This window comes from Haliotis asinina, chromosome 1 (genome assembly GCF_037392515.1).
Source record: "Haliotis asinina isolate JCU_RB_2024 chromosome 1, JCU_Hal_asi_v2, whole genome shotgun sequence".
NCBI lineage: Eukaryota > Metazoa > Mollusca > Gastropoda > Lepetellida > Haliotidae > Haliotis > Haliotis asinina.
The window spans coordinates 71,837,199-71,852,920 of NC_090280.1; the positions used below are offsets into that span (position 1 = coordinate 71,837,199).

A 15,722-nucleotide genomic window follows, 5' to 3' on the forward strand; every position below is an offset into this window, starting at 1 on the left:
GACATCATGGAGGGTAGATGCTTGAACTCGAAGCCGAGATGAGTTCACAAGTTTCTCGTTTCCACTCATTTGTTGAATTAACAAGAGAGTACAATACATGAGATAGGGTAAGTTAGGCCTCACAAGAGCTGTAAAACCTCTGACAAGCAATCAGTAAAACCCCTAACATGACATCAGTTAAACCCTCAACATGAGAGCAGTAAAAACCCAACATGGTGTCAGTAAAACCTGTGACATAAGAGCAGTAAAACCACAACATGTCAGTAAAACTGCAGTATGAGGACAGAAAGTGTTGAGCAGCTGATGCAACTGGCTTACCTTCAACAGCTATCTCATAGCCGTCCGGGTTCATGGTTGGCATGATATGTATCCGGGTCAGATCAACCATCAAGGTGATGAAATCATTGTTACCATAGTTACTGCACAGCAATTCCAGTAGCTGCAGCAGTAGTTCCCGACCAACCACTTCGTTACCATGCATGTTACCAATGTACTTGAACTCAGGTTCTCCTGGACAACACAAAATGAAATAAGCTTTGCAAAAACAACTAATAAAACATCAGGTAAGTACACTTGGACATCTTATTTCTATCTTTCTTCAAGTCTAAGTAAGTAGATATGGTGTCCATGCTATATTTAGTCACAGAAACTTGGACCAGTTAGAACATAAGTCCTCCTTCATGTTCTGTGGACAGTCACTGCAAAAGTCGGCAATAGCAACTGCATCGTGAGACACAGGATTAAGTAGACTATCATTTCAAAGAAAAAGAGGGAGACGAGTCAACTAGTCTTTCCTAGTATCGAGGTCTGTGCAAGTTATCCATCTGAATGATTTAACTGTGTTTCATGTCATTGTTAGGACCAAGTGTCTCCCAACTCACCTGGTTCATGTCTGCCTGGATTGTCGCTGACCTCCATTACCCACAAGTCCCTGTTCTGGACGGACTTGCCCACAGAATACAGGTGAGTGATGTTTGGGTATTTCTCAGCCAGGTCATAGAGGAAATTTGTGAGAGCATCATAATGATGATGGACAAACTGTTGCGGCTCTTTGAACAACATGTTTTCCCTGTGCTCAGCCACCTGGAAGCGGCTCATAAACTCATTGAGTGTATCTAGGGGATCCTCTGTTGGTGGCGTGGGTGAAGAACTTGTGAGAGTCACGCTGAAGTGAATAGTCTCATCAGGGTTATACTGGGTAACTACATCCATTATACTAATCAAGTTCATTGCCTTCATCATCATTTTCATAAATATATATAATATCATTCTAGTGCATTTGTATGGTTTGTATTGAATGAGATGTTATGGAGGGAGAGAAACAATGAGTTTGAAGATTGCACATTCTAGATTTGTTATGTACCCTCTTATCTTGCATTAACCTGTTTTAATGAACTCTGGAGAAAGTAAAACCAGCAGGGGTTCAATATGGAATCGTGGGTGCAATAAGGAATTTGACCACATCATCTGTATTGCACCCCCGTAAAAATATTCAGAGCTCACATGGATATAATATAATGAAAATAGTTATACAGTGCCAGTCCCAATCCGAAAGTACAGCTCAGTATTGTTCTCCAAACAACTCGATAATGAAAGGTTGAACACTGTATGTTTGTTTAAAAGAGTATGTTTTCAGTTTACATTTGAAACTTTTCTGGCTGATATCTGTCCTTAACTCAAGTGGAAGTTGATTCCATATACTGAGCTGCACCAGAAATGACTGATCCCCACACATGGTACTGGACCTAAATTGTTGGACAAGAAGAACACCAAGACTTTCAGGTCAGAGACTTTGATTGGGCTCATTAGCACTCACTAACAATTAATGGCACATAAAAGAGCTCAGGTCTAACCCAAAACATTCCTACAAGTATATACAGTATAGCTAGTCTCAAGTTCCATATGAAGTGTTGCAGCCACCTGGAGTTGTAAGAACACCAACCCATGTCAAAACAGCTGGAGGACACACTGTCATTTGAAACACACTCTTCAGCTGGCCATGGTAGCACATGTGTTACGGCGGGAGTGAGTCTGTTTATACTGCTGGTGCTACTATGGGTACCCACCTTTCTTGTGGCTTGTGCAGCAGGAAGTCTTGTGTTATACCGGGACCTTCAGGTACCTCCACCGAAAGTGTCAGCGCCTCGTACCTACACATACATAACAGTTTGATGGCTTTTTGCTTAATGAGGTAATACAGAAACACATCTCTCAATAAACAAAAATGACTGATGTTTCTAGTTCCCGACTTACCCGTCAGCATGTACAGTGACAGTATGGTTGCCTGGACTCAGCAGTCTCCAGTAGGCACCACCATCTACCGATGTGATGTTGTGCTTGATGTCCTCTACCATCACCACGGCATCTTTGATCCCCTCACCAGTTTTACTGTCCCTCACATAGCCATGGATGCCAATATGGACCTGAAACAGTCAACATACAGTTACATATGGTCCAACTGTTTCAACGTCCCCAATCAGTACAACAATGTCAAAAACACACACGTCCTAGATGTTACAAACAGTATTTAGGCTTCCCTTCTTATGTTGGATTGGGGTGGGGGGTTCAGGGAGGCTATGAATTGCAAAAATTTGCAATAAAATCAGTGGATATCTTTGGATCAATAGAAAATTGTCATCAACTAATGGAAGTATTTTTATCATAATATGAAGTGAAACATCCACTGTTCATGATACAAGAGCAGTCAGTCAGTCAGTCAGATGCTTCAGAAGTGGATGCTGTTGACAGACTCCATCACTTGGTCAATAGACAGAGACTAGTGAAAATTTCCAGGGACTCTTTCTTTTCCCCTAGAATCTAGCTATGTCAGATACTTGTCAAAAATAACCCTGCAGACTATTTAGAGATGGAAAATGCTGTATATCCATGTACTGCGCAATGTTCAAGAGGCCTGAGAAGTGAGATAAAGATTAAATGATAATTTAATAATTTCCTCTGCTAAATATTCTTCCAAGCAATAACTTACACAGTGTTTTGAATAAAATTGTAAAATTTGAAAGTTTTACCGAAGTGACGATAAGCAAGAGAACATGTAATCTGTATTTTAGTTTTGAGTAAGAAAATGATATCATGACATAAACGACAGAACAAGACACAGCCGAGCAGTTGACCTCAGTAAATCTCTCGGCCACAGTGCAAGTTTCAAGAGATATACCAGTATAACATGCAAACCAATGAGTAACACAAGGCTTATAACTGTAATGTGATATGAGGTGATGGAATATCAATTGCCATAACACAAGCTGTTGGCATCTCAGTGGGACATAAACAATATGGTGCCTTGCACCATCACACAGAGATATATATCCATCTGTGATTAGTGATGGAGACTTCATAGCAAGCGGGAAGGGGCACAAAATAGTGATCAGAAGGGAGGGGCACAAATCTATGATCAGTAGGGAGGGGCATATATCTGTGATCAGTGGGAAGGGGGCATAAATCTGTGATCAGTGGGGAGGGGCACACATCTGTGATCGGTGGAGAGAGGTATACATATGTCAACAGTAGCAGTGTTTGCACATTTAAAGCATAAATTATCTCAAATACGTAGTGAATTTAGAAAGGTTGGTCTTTAGTTCAGGTAATCTGAACTTGTATTAACTGTTGTTTAAAACTACTTAGTTTAATGTTTGCCACTTAACTGCTCAGTGCTGATTGAATACCTGACCCACCATAACTGTGTTTCTGTCATTCATGTTATTAAACAATCACAGTTGATGTTCTGATGAAAGTTCCAAACTGAAGTTGACTCAAACAACTTGCATACCAATTACACATTTAAAATGTTAGATGCGCAAACAGTTTAAAACATGTGTATGGAATAAATTCATAACAATCACTTGAGTACTGACAAAGACATTGATTGCTATCATGTTGCATTGTTAGCACAGGACTATATTTAAGTTAGGTTTGATTAGGTATGACATGTCATAAGGCAGCACATGCATGCTTCATAAACTTACTCAATGACATGATACTTAACTGAGAAAAAAAAATCACTCAAATACCCAAATATTTGAAAGCAGTGGGTAACAGAAATGAAATACCCACTCAGCATTCATTATACCCACTTCCAAAACACAGAGTGGGTACAGTACCCACAAGAGCTAAATCTTGTCTGGAGCTGTGTGTCCACATCTCCCTCTCATGACAGCATGGAGTCAACATGACTCCTAATTTTTCATCCCTAGGGCAAACACTGGGTAGGAACAGCACAAACACATCAGTCTGAAATTCATTACATCCAATATTCACAACATTATATGATACACAATACTATGGGTGTTTCCTAGCAGGTGTGTTTGGTGCTATATATCAGTTATAAAGGTAAAATACAGCCCCCTTACGAAGATGTGCAAATGACACCAGCCAGTGATACTGACATTATGTACATATCAACATATTGATTTCTATGGATATTTTGTGACAATGTGTTATTCCTAAAGTGGCATTTTTGCAAAAGATGTGATATGTCTGCAGATAACTGACCCAGACAATCCAGTAACAGATAAACATGACATGCAACACTGGAGTGTAAGGACAAGCCTGATGACTCGATCCATTTCCTGACCTCTAACAAACTGCACAGGTCATGGTTGCCCCGTTATTGCCCGGAATGCCATGGCGTGAGTGTTTTGACCAATCCTTCATAATACATGACACATAACCCTCTATATGAACCAACAAAGGTGATATTACATCATTAAACATGTAAAATGTTATAGGATCTAACACAGTTTCACTGCTAGACTAACTCTCAGTCCCTGAATACATGTACATATAATTTTAAAATAAACCCATTTAAATTGAAAAAGATATCCAGTGAGTTGGGGCAACCTGGGGAAATGCAGACTTCATTTAGGACTTATGCAGGGAAATGAATGTGGTTCAGGGATTGTGATACAGACTGTTTCACTGCAGATAATCATCGTATTAAGTAAGGTCATGTTAACATGGGTGCTAACTCTGAACCTACACACACTAGGGGGCTGGTTGGGCGGGCCGTAACTGTTTGTGTTAATGTGCAGCCAACTATGCCTGCTTATCCACAAGATATGTTAGTGTGACTCTCTGTGACCTCACAGCCTGTGCAAAGAACAAAGTGGTAATCTAGCCATTTGACTTACACCTGGGTGTAACTGAGACTGTGCCAGACAAGCAAGTGACTGACTTGAACAAGGTCTACATGATACATTCAGTGACCTCAACAAGAAACATGGGAAGAGGTAGTTTGCCAGTATTATGAATACTGACTGGTCTGCTGTAGCTGATTACCATCATATCAACATTGACATTCAAGAAAATTACACTGAAAGCAGAATTAAAACAAAGTTTAACAAGTGGTGGTTATTCAGTAACTCAGTGAAATATGACTGAACACAAGATGAGCTGGAATGTTTTGAAAAATTTTCTAATGTTCCAAAATAATGGTCCAATCTAACACTGCCATGGCTGAGTGGGTTAGATGGCTGACTGTGTGTTAATTAACTCCATGGCTCTGAGAGTGGGTGTGGGTATGCAACCTCACTCACTCATTCATTCACTGGGAGTGTGAGATTCAAATCCCTGATGGAAATTAAACCAACAAAAGTAGTAGAATGTGTCTTTAATTGTGAAAGTATAATCCCAAATATAGCATGTGTTATCCGTATAGGGAAACCCTGAGCCTAATCACCTGACCTAATATGTCTGCAAACATAGTATATATACACAGATGAGCTGTTGTTCTCATGTACATATGGTAGAAGTAGGATCTCAGTCAATAATACCAATGTTCATTGTTGATATTTATGGACAAATTATCATATGAGATCTCACAAATTATTTACGTCAGACATGGATGCACGCACGCATGCACATAAGTAAAGACTGATAAACAAGGGATATATTACTTTCACGCTGTGTACACCACACACAGACTGGTGGACAGGACGATATCAATCTCTTTATACCAAGCACGGAAAATCAATCTTAGAATGTTGTCATTGAAAGCATCTGCACTATCCTGTTATGCTGATTAACACTGTAATGTATGGACGACAATATGTACACTGCCACAGGTGTTCCACATCGTTTGTGCATGATGTATTTAGCAACATGAATGATCAAGCAGAAATATTTTACACATTCATGTTAGTGTTTATAATAGTTTGTCTCAGAGTCCCTGAACCAAATTATTTTCCCTTCCTGCAATGCTAAAACCCTAAATGAAGCAAGTGTAGATTTCCCCGGTTTCTGAATGTCCAGGATCCCTGGGCTCCTTTTCAGTTTAAATGGGTTTATTTGTTACAATGAAAATAAGATATGTTCTGAGACTAAGTGTTATTCTACAACTTATATCTGTAACCAGGGATGTACCTTGAGTCCTCTATTTGAGGGTCATTTTAAGAACCTGGACAACAAAATGGAGGTCCCAGACACTTAAATATTATTATCAATACAGTTATTGTATTGTGTATCATGACCATCACATAAATTATTACTGTAATTACATTGCAAATGATACCATAACCCAGCTTTTAGAAAACTCTGAGTGAACTTTTTTCAAAAAATATTAAGACTTTTCTGTGTCCCTATGGATGCGCTAATAATTGTAAATTTTGCAAAATGTTGTTGCGTCCAATGTCAATTTTCATGTCTATAGAACACAGGAGTTTGTGTCCTGTCAATGAATGTGTAACATACACTGTTTTGCAAAACTGCCTCATGCAAATACAGAAAAGATCTGGCATGGCAAACGTTTGTCAAGATATAAAGAGTTTTGTACTACATAGTACATAAAACATTCAAACATAAATGTTCTCCTGAGTAATAATGTTTACATTTTCAGATACTATTCTGTTTCTTTCTTTGCAATGTTGCATGGTGTACATAAACAATAATAAGTTCTGAAGTATTATACTGTTTGTACATGACAGTAATGAAATAAATTTAATAGCGTTTGGATATCTGTAAAAGTGATTTGGTAAATATTTTCTTCTGAGATCGGAGTACAGTGGACAAACAAGACGAAAGTGGTACTCATCCCTGACATCATTCAAATCGCACACTTGGCATTGTACTACGTAGACTATGTAGAGCCAAGTGACACTGAGCGACTACTGAGGATAGTTCCACTCAGTTGGGAATACCTCAACAGTGGCAAACAAGGATATGTTGAGCACCGACCTGACATTTAACCTGTATTATCATGTATGAGTGCTGCTCACTGGCACTTGCCATTGTGTGTGGAGTGGCCCTTGGTTACGCCGACCGCGTGAGAGTCATATGAGTAAAGGCGTGGGCAGCTACATGCAGAATCAATTTCATTGTCATGTACTGCATGAGTACTAGCCTACATCTGGGTTTGCTCAATCCCATGTACTACTTCTTGTAAATGTGTTCTCTGTGCTGGTCCAACTTCTCCTTGTTTGCCAGTATGTGCTGCACTGAAAACAGTAGACAGCACCAATGTGTATATATGTGAAGCTGCTGGTGATTGTCATCACTGGTTTATTGTGAAGTGCCTGGCCCATCTTCTGCTAATTCACATGCTCCATTGTGTTTATAGAAATGATCAGTTCATAATGTGGGTCTTTAGATTAGAAAACTTTGTATGAAATATATATTCACAAATGAATCATTTTGCTATGATCATATGGATCCCAGGAGTTCATTTGTTACAAATGTAGATTTTATCGTTAACAGATAGAAGATAATCACTTAATTGCTTTGGTACAAATAATCACATGGAACCAGCTTCAGAAAGTTTGAAGAAATATGTGTACTTTATTTAGAACTGAGGCATCAGGTTTTCCATTTACTTTTTATGACTTTCAAATTTGTTCCAGGAAAGTTTACAAAATGAGAGAGATCATTGAAGTATAAGGTCAGAAAAGTGAGTTCACTTTCATACCGCTTTTAGCAATATTAATGCTAATTTAATGCTAATTTAATGCTAATTTTTGTGCCTAGAATAAAATGCGATGCTACTGAGCGCTAAGCGCAACTGTTTAGGTCCATACACGTGGCTCTCAGGTACCCATTTTTAAAAGCTAGGTGGACTGAGTGCAATCTGGATGAAGTGCCTAGCCCAGGGACACAATACAGTATGAGACCCAGGTCATAAATTTTTGGTGTCTCCACCAGGATCGAACCCGGGCCTTTGGAGTGTTCGGCTAGCATGCTAATCACTACACCACTGTGTCCCCACTGAATTATCCAACAATAATAACACAGTGGGGGACACCAAAAACGGGCTTCACACATTGTAGCCATGTGGGGAATTGAACCTGGGTCTTTGACGTGATGAGCAAACACTTCAAACACAGAACTTCCCCACTGTGCCTAATGTCAAAATAAGATCCAGTAATTCCATGAGGGATCACACCTGTGAAGGTCTACCCGGGGTAGAACAGACCCGTGAAGGTCTACCTGGGGTAGAACAGGCCTTCAGCAACCTGTGAAGGTCTACCTGGGGTAGAACAGGCCTTCAGCAACCCGTGAAGGTCTACCCAGGGTAGAACAGGCCTTCAGCAACCCGTGAAGGTCTACCCAGGGTAGAACAGGCCTTCAGCAACCCGTGGAGGTCTACCCGGGGTAGAACAGGCCTTCAGCAACCCATGCTTGCCACAAAAGGCAACTATTCTTGTCATGAGAGGTGATTAATGGGATCAGGTGGTCAGACTCGCTGACTTGGTTGACACGCCATCAGTTCCCAATTGCCCAGATTGATGTTCATGCTGTTGATCACTGGACTGTCTGATCAAGACTTGATTATTTACAGACTGAAGTCATATAGCTGGATTATTGCTGAGTATGGCATAGAGATCACAAAGACACTTGTGCAGACTGTATGTAAGGCATTTATACACTTAAAACGTTTTGAGAATGTGCTGTGTTAATGGAAATAAAGGTCATTAGCAATCCCATGTTTCTAGATTTACTACAAATTGTTCCCATACGATCAACCACTGCCAACCAATGTTATATGTTACCCTGTGTAAAAATGGACAAAGAGCTAACTGTAGCTGATTGGTTTTTGACAAGTCTCATTAGTGAAGAGAGAATTGTTTTCAATAATCACATCTGATTGTTTATACATAATTATTGTCATGATTATGTTAATATTGTCATTCTTTGAGTTGTTGGTGTACATAACAAAAATACCAGTGCATGGTATGTATTTTTAATTGAACAATTGGACTCATTATTGTAAATGAACCCTGCCTGAAACATGTTGCTTGGTGGCTTAGGTCTGTTACCACAGTCCTCATACATTATTAGTAATAATAATTTATTGATAGGGCCATGTAGATCCGAGTTAGCATTGGTCATCAGAATCACCATCTTATTGTAAAAGGGCAAGTCTAACACTATTCCAACCCGTCACTACTCCACCCTGTCACTACTATACCCCATTACTACTATACCCTGTCACTCTTCCATCAAGTCACAAGCCCACCCTGTCTGTCACTACTCCACCAGGTCACTACTCCACCTGGTCACTACTCCACCCTGTCAGTCACTATTCCATCCGATCACTACACCACCCTGTCACTACTCCATCCAATCACTATACCACCCTGTCAATACACCACCCTGTCACTACTCCATCCGATCACTATCCCACCCTGTCACTACTCCATCCAATCACTACACCACCCTGTCACTACTCCATCCGATCACTACTCCATCCTGTAACTTGTCAAACAAGTGCATGCACCACTATTTCACTACTACTAGTATTAAAATGTTTGCCTGTCACGTGGAAGATCCAGGTTTGATTTCCCTCATGGATACAGTGAGAAACCCATTTCAGGTGTCCCTAGATGTTGCTGGAATATTTCTAAAGGCAGCGTCAAACCATACTCACTCATTGTGCCAAAATTGTCAGAAGTGCAGCGTACCACTTTCTGCCTTGTGTGCTCATAGACCTGTTATTCTGGGCCTAGAGTTTCCAGTTCACTTAGCGCTATGATACTTGTAAGTACCACACAGTAACATTAACTTACGACTATCTTCTCATTAAGAAAGCTTAAAAAATCTTGGCCCTGGTTTACTGTTGAAACTCCCCAGCTGCTTGGCTACAAAAGACAGATCAATGAGATCACGTTTAATGCTATTCTGCTGTCACATTAGACTGTTTCGTCCACCTTGGTTTTGTTCATCAACTAGCCACTGACCAAGCTGACCACCTCCCTTCGCCTCTCAAACAGGTACAGATAGTAAGCATTATCTGCTGTACTGATAGCCTTCACCATCACGCATGACAAGGAACGTGTACTGATTCCGTACTAGTATTATCTGCTGTATTGATAGCCTTCACTATCACGCATGACAAGGAACGTGTACTGATTCCATACTAGTATTATCTGCTGTATTGATAGCCTTCACCATCATGCATGACAAGGAACGTGTACTGATTCCGTACTAGTATTATCTGCTGTACTGATAGCCTTCACCATCACACATGACAAGGAACATGTACTGATTCCGTACTAGTATTATCTGCTGTATTGATAGCCTTCACCATCACACATGACAAAGAACATGTACTGATTCCTAATAGTATTATCTGCTGTACTGTTAGCCTTTACCATAACACATGACAAGGAACGTGTACTGATTCCGTACTAGTATTATCTGCTGTACTGTTAGCCTTTACCATAACACATGACAAAGAACATGTACTGATTCCGTACTAGTATTATCTGCTGTACTGTTAGTCTTCATTATGGGGAGCAAAGTGTCAGTTCAGATAATAATGCCTTTGAACAATATAGGCTGAAAATTGAACACTAAAATTTATGTTTACCATTTCCATGTAGGCCAGCAAAGCCAGTTTGTTGTTTTCCCACTCTGTGGGTAAAGCAGAGGCAGGGGGGTACTTGCAGCAGGACAACTCCAGGGTGATCTCTAAGCAGTTGCTGTGGAGGTAGTTGTAGTCCTGCATACCACCTAGAGGTAAAGAGAATATAAGTAGGTACAGACAAGGGGACATAAGTTGGGACAGACACAAGGACATAAGTAGGGACAAACACAAGGATATCAATAGGTAACTTCTTTGATACATCAATAGGTACAGATGCAAGGATTCAGTTCAGGTATATTTTAAATAGAAGAAAAGATCAGCTGTGGTACATGAAAAGACATATAAAGTATTTGTTTGATTTGTTTGGGCGTTACTATGTAATTAACCCAAAGGATGTTCAAATATTTGATCAATCATCAAACCTATGCGAATAAACTGACTTCACAACTTTTACACTACCCCTACATACACTTCAAAGAGGTACTTAAACTAGTTGAAGATTCACGGCCACACCCTTTCGTGGATTCATACCAAGATATTGAACAACCCATGACCACTTCTTCCTAAACATCTAATGATGTAGATGTACCCCAAGAGCCTACTCTGTATCCACTGGACTCCCACATACTAACCACCAGAGACAGTGAATGAATGAATGTATACTGAACGATGAACCACAAAAGAAATCTTGCATTTCAAGACCAAAAGCAAAATTTTGCTCTTACAAGGTGGTGTTTTTATTATGATTGTACCATTAGAAATCATGTTTTACAATCCAAATTAACAGTTACTACCAACATAAGTGTGTGTTCTGATAAAAATTCATATTGACCAAGTGCACAGAAAAAGACAGAAATGGTAAAACATTCTGTATGACATTCTTGAAAATGAAAATGCATGGTCATGTCATGACAACCCTACCAATGAAAGTGAGTCCCAAATTTGCCTGAAATCATATTTAGTTTTGACACAATCGCCATGCCATGACTTATGAGAGATGAGAGGGACCAAGTCTTTGGGCAACTGCAAATTAGTGTGGGTAAACAATTATTTTAATATTCAAGTTAGGACAATCTTCCAACTGCAAGACTGGCATCAGCTCACTAATAGCATCCAAAACCGACAGTGGGCCACATTCAGTAACATCACAACATCAAGACTGACAGATTGTGCGTAACCATCTGCAGGGTCGCTTCCCCAGAGTGACAAAACAGGATGCCGGACCACTGGAACTCATCAGTGCTAATACAGTGTGGAGACATTCGCACAACAGAAACCTCTGCTGTGACAGATGATACTGTAGTCATGTCCTCACTGATCATCACCCCCAAAACCATATGCAATGAGCAATTCAGCATCCAGATTGGCATTACCAACAATGGAGATCTGTGGGTTTTTTTCATGAAAGCTGATATTGTCTTTTGATAGTCTATGGCAGAGTGATAGTACTGTGAAGGCGTGGGGTGGGGGGGAACTGTTTCCAATGAGTGTATTGTTGAAAGACCACTCGTTGGGTGGGCACAGCATCATGGTGTGGGGTTCAATCATTCTGAACCAGTTAGCTGATACCATGATGTTCCAAAATCTTGGTCCAGGATGAGAAAACGAGGTGACAGCTGGTCGCTATATTGACCAAGCCACAAGACCCAATATTGTACCACATTTCGGACATTACAGAAATCCCATCTTCCAGCAAGACAATACTTGTGACCCACATTGCCAGAGCATCATTGGACTTCCAAACACAACATGTCACTCAAGCCTTACAATAGCCTGCAGTCTGTCTGGATTAAGTCCAAAAGAACACCTTTGGGACGACATTCAAAGAGGACTGAATGACCGCAAATCAAGGCTGACAACTGTGACTGGGCTCAATCCGGCAGTTTTCAGAGTCTGGACCCAAGAACCTATGGCACTCATCAACCGGCTAATTCATTCCATGTACAACTGATGTAATGCTTTTTCATCGATGCCCATGGAGGCTGCATACAATACTGACTTTGGGGTATCTTAATGGTAACATTTTTAGTGATTTCCTTTGTATGGAGGCCACAATGTTTTAGCATAGTTGAACAGTGTGACCTCAAACTGCAGTTTTGAGTGTTAGAGTGAATTGAAGTGTGTGCTTTAAGAAACCACAATTGGTACAGCATTTCTTTTGTGGTATAGTATATCATGAAATGAATAAATTTTGAAACTGAGTAACAAAAGACCATTGGAAAAGTGCCAAGAATAGCTGATATTTTTTCAAAAAGAAGGAATAAGTGATTAATAAAATTAATTTAATTCAAGTTTCTGCAAGCCAGTTTTGGACATGAAATGGTAAAAATTCAGATTTTTTACGAGGAAAAAAAGACATATATATTCTTTATCTGGGTAATATGATTTGACTTGAAGGGGAATACAGGCAGAAGCCTTTCCCTTGAAATTAATGGGTACAGATGATCCATATTTGATTATTCGTGAAATGTGTGGTTGGTCTTTTCTGCTGTTTAGTAATATATTAATTACTGACTGACAGCTCTGTTATGACTGACTAAAGAGTGGCAGTGTAATGTGCATAAAGAAGAATGGTAATCTCAATCCACTGGATTTGCTGTTCATCATTCAATGGCTCATGTTGCTGTGACAACAAAACTGAAACTACACAAAGAACTTTTAAAAAAGATGTTTAAAAGGCAATAAAATTGGTGATAATGATGAATGTCTTCTAATTTTTGTATTGGTATATCTATATTCGGTTATAGAGTTTTTTCATGTCTCAATGACTCTCATTACCGGCCATTCCCTTTGTTCTTGAAATGTTGGGGACAACATTTTCCAAAGGTGGGAAGATGTCACTGTCAGCCTTATATTTCCCTTTTATTTCAATGGAAGCCTCCAATGTCTGCCTGTTGAGAGTTATACGTGCCACATGTATTTAGAGACCCACCAAACCAAATCACACGTGTTCTCTGCCTGTCATGTGAGACACTTTCATGTCCTCTCATCCAGTCCTGTGGGACGTCCAACATATTCTATGATGCTATATTATGTTACATATTATATCACAGGTAAACACCCACTCTACATATATTCTTTCAAAATCTGATGTCTCTCTCTCTCTCACACACACATGCACACACACACATGCACGCACACACACACACACACACACACACACACACACCATTGTAGTAAACATACAATTATAGCATAACTATTACATACAAAACACAGCTTATATCTATAATTGCAGGGGCTCCAGTGTTGGCTCAAGAGGGGGTTTTGGAGTGTTTTGACTCATCAAATTCAGTGAGCACTGCCTCTATGTTACATCTACCCATCTATTTAACATTGGAGGGGGTCCAGAAACAATATTTTCATCAATTTGGACTCACCCAAAATTTCACCCAAATCTAACACTGGGGTTCAATTTTTTTTTAAAAGACACTTGCCACAGGGCGAGTGACTGCAAGAAAGTAACCTGTCCTGACTAATTTTCCACTTGCCCTGATTTTATGACACAATGTTTGATGTTAATGTTTACTAGACTATTTATCGATGAGTGATAAATTTCAAAGAACGATAGCTCTAAATTATTATTATTGCGAAATGTAATAGCTACGTTATGAGCAGATATGAAATGAAATGCAAGTTTATTTGCAGTTGGAAACCATTAGTGGAAATTATCTAGTAGTCCATGGACAAGTAAGATACAATTATTTGACTTCCCGAAATGAAAACTGACTTGTCCCGGGCGTGCGGTCATGGGATTTTTTAACCCCTGAATCGTATTGTTTATTACCTATATAGGTATTCATATTACAACGTTTATGAAACTTTCATTTCACCATCCCACCATGTGAGTACACACAACATCTTAAGGTATGTTCCTTGTCTTGTCATTTATTGTCCTGGCCTGAACAGGTGACAAAAGAAATACAGACACAAAAATGTAAACAGTTACATTTATAATATTGAAATAATAATAATTATATCTGCTTACCTGGAACATCATACCACTCAGCACCATTAGTTATCCCTCTGTCAGCAACAAAATTGTCATCATCACAAATATTGCCCTCGTGCATGTGCAAATGATTATCAGCGTAAGTGTGAGCTAGGAGCCTGAATACACTGTCATCGGCTGCTTTACTGTATTTTCCTGCTTGTCTGTGAAGTCTTGAATCATCAAATGGGTAGCTAGCTACAACACTGCCACCATGTAAATTCGCTGATAAGACGAATGGGTTGGATTCAATCCATTTGATCATTGCAAGGGTTTCTGGCTGCATAGGTTTTTCTGGTTGACTCTGGAACTGATCTGGAAAATTCCTATTAAGATCTACGCTATTGGCATTTGGTCTTCCAACAACACCTGTACACTGTCCGACAACTGAGTTTTCAAAGCCATCAGGGTTCATTGTTGGCATGATAAATATATTCGTGCTGTCAACAATATGCGTAACTCTCGAATCCTGTCCGTACTGCTCTAAAAGATACTGTATGAGGTATATCAACACCTGCCTACTTATCACTTCATTTCCGTGCATATTTCCAACATATTTGAACATCGGTTCTCCCACTTCTGTTTCGTTGATCTTATCGGAGATCTGTATTGCCCAAAGAGTCCGGTTTTGAACACTTTGTCCAACTGCATGAAGTTTAGAAATAGTTGGGTTTTGGTTCACCATATTGTGAAGAAAGTTTGTCAAGTCATCGTAGTGGTAATATTTACTTGTATCAATGTCTCTCTCGCTCCGCACATTCGGCAAAGCTGTGACGGAATGAGATACCAACAGCACAACTGTAACAACTGTTGAAAACAGCACAGGACCAGACATCTCACAGTTCCTGATCGCCATGTTGGCCAACAACTTCGACCTTCACCTTGAGCGCCTACAGTTCGTAGGTGAAGGCTGTAACC

The 15,722-nt window shown here is 39.7% G+C and overlaps 1 protein-coding gene across 1 annotated transcript in view; it reads right to left on the minus strand.

Annotated features, from left to right (window-relative positions):
- The window catches only part of LOC137296604 (carboxypeptidase D-like), a 38,880-nt gene extending 23,192 nt beyond the window's left edge, over window positions 1–15,688 (minus strand). The window contains exons 1-6 of the mRNA XM_067828418.1: window positions 14,802–15,688; window positions 10,817–10,959; window positions 2,254–2,423; window positions 2,067–2,150; window positions 882–1,165; window positions 319–510 (exon numbers count right to left, since the gene is read on the minus strand). Of these exons, the coding sequence (XP_067684519.1) occupies window positions 319–510; window positions 882–1,165; window positions 2,067–2,150; window positions 2,254–2,423; window positions 10,817–10,959; window positions 14,802–15,660 (1,732 nt within the window). The 5' untranslated portion in view covers window positions 15,661–15,688. The remainder of the gene's footprint in view (window positions 1–318; window positions 511–881; window positions 1,166–2,066; window positions 2,151–2,253; window positions 2,424–10,816; window positions 10,960–14,801) is intronic.
- Between the last annotated feature and the right edge of the window lie 34 nt (window positions 15,689–15,722).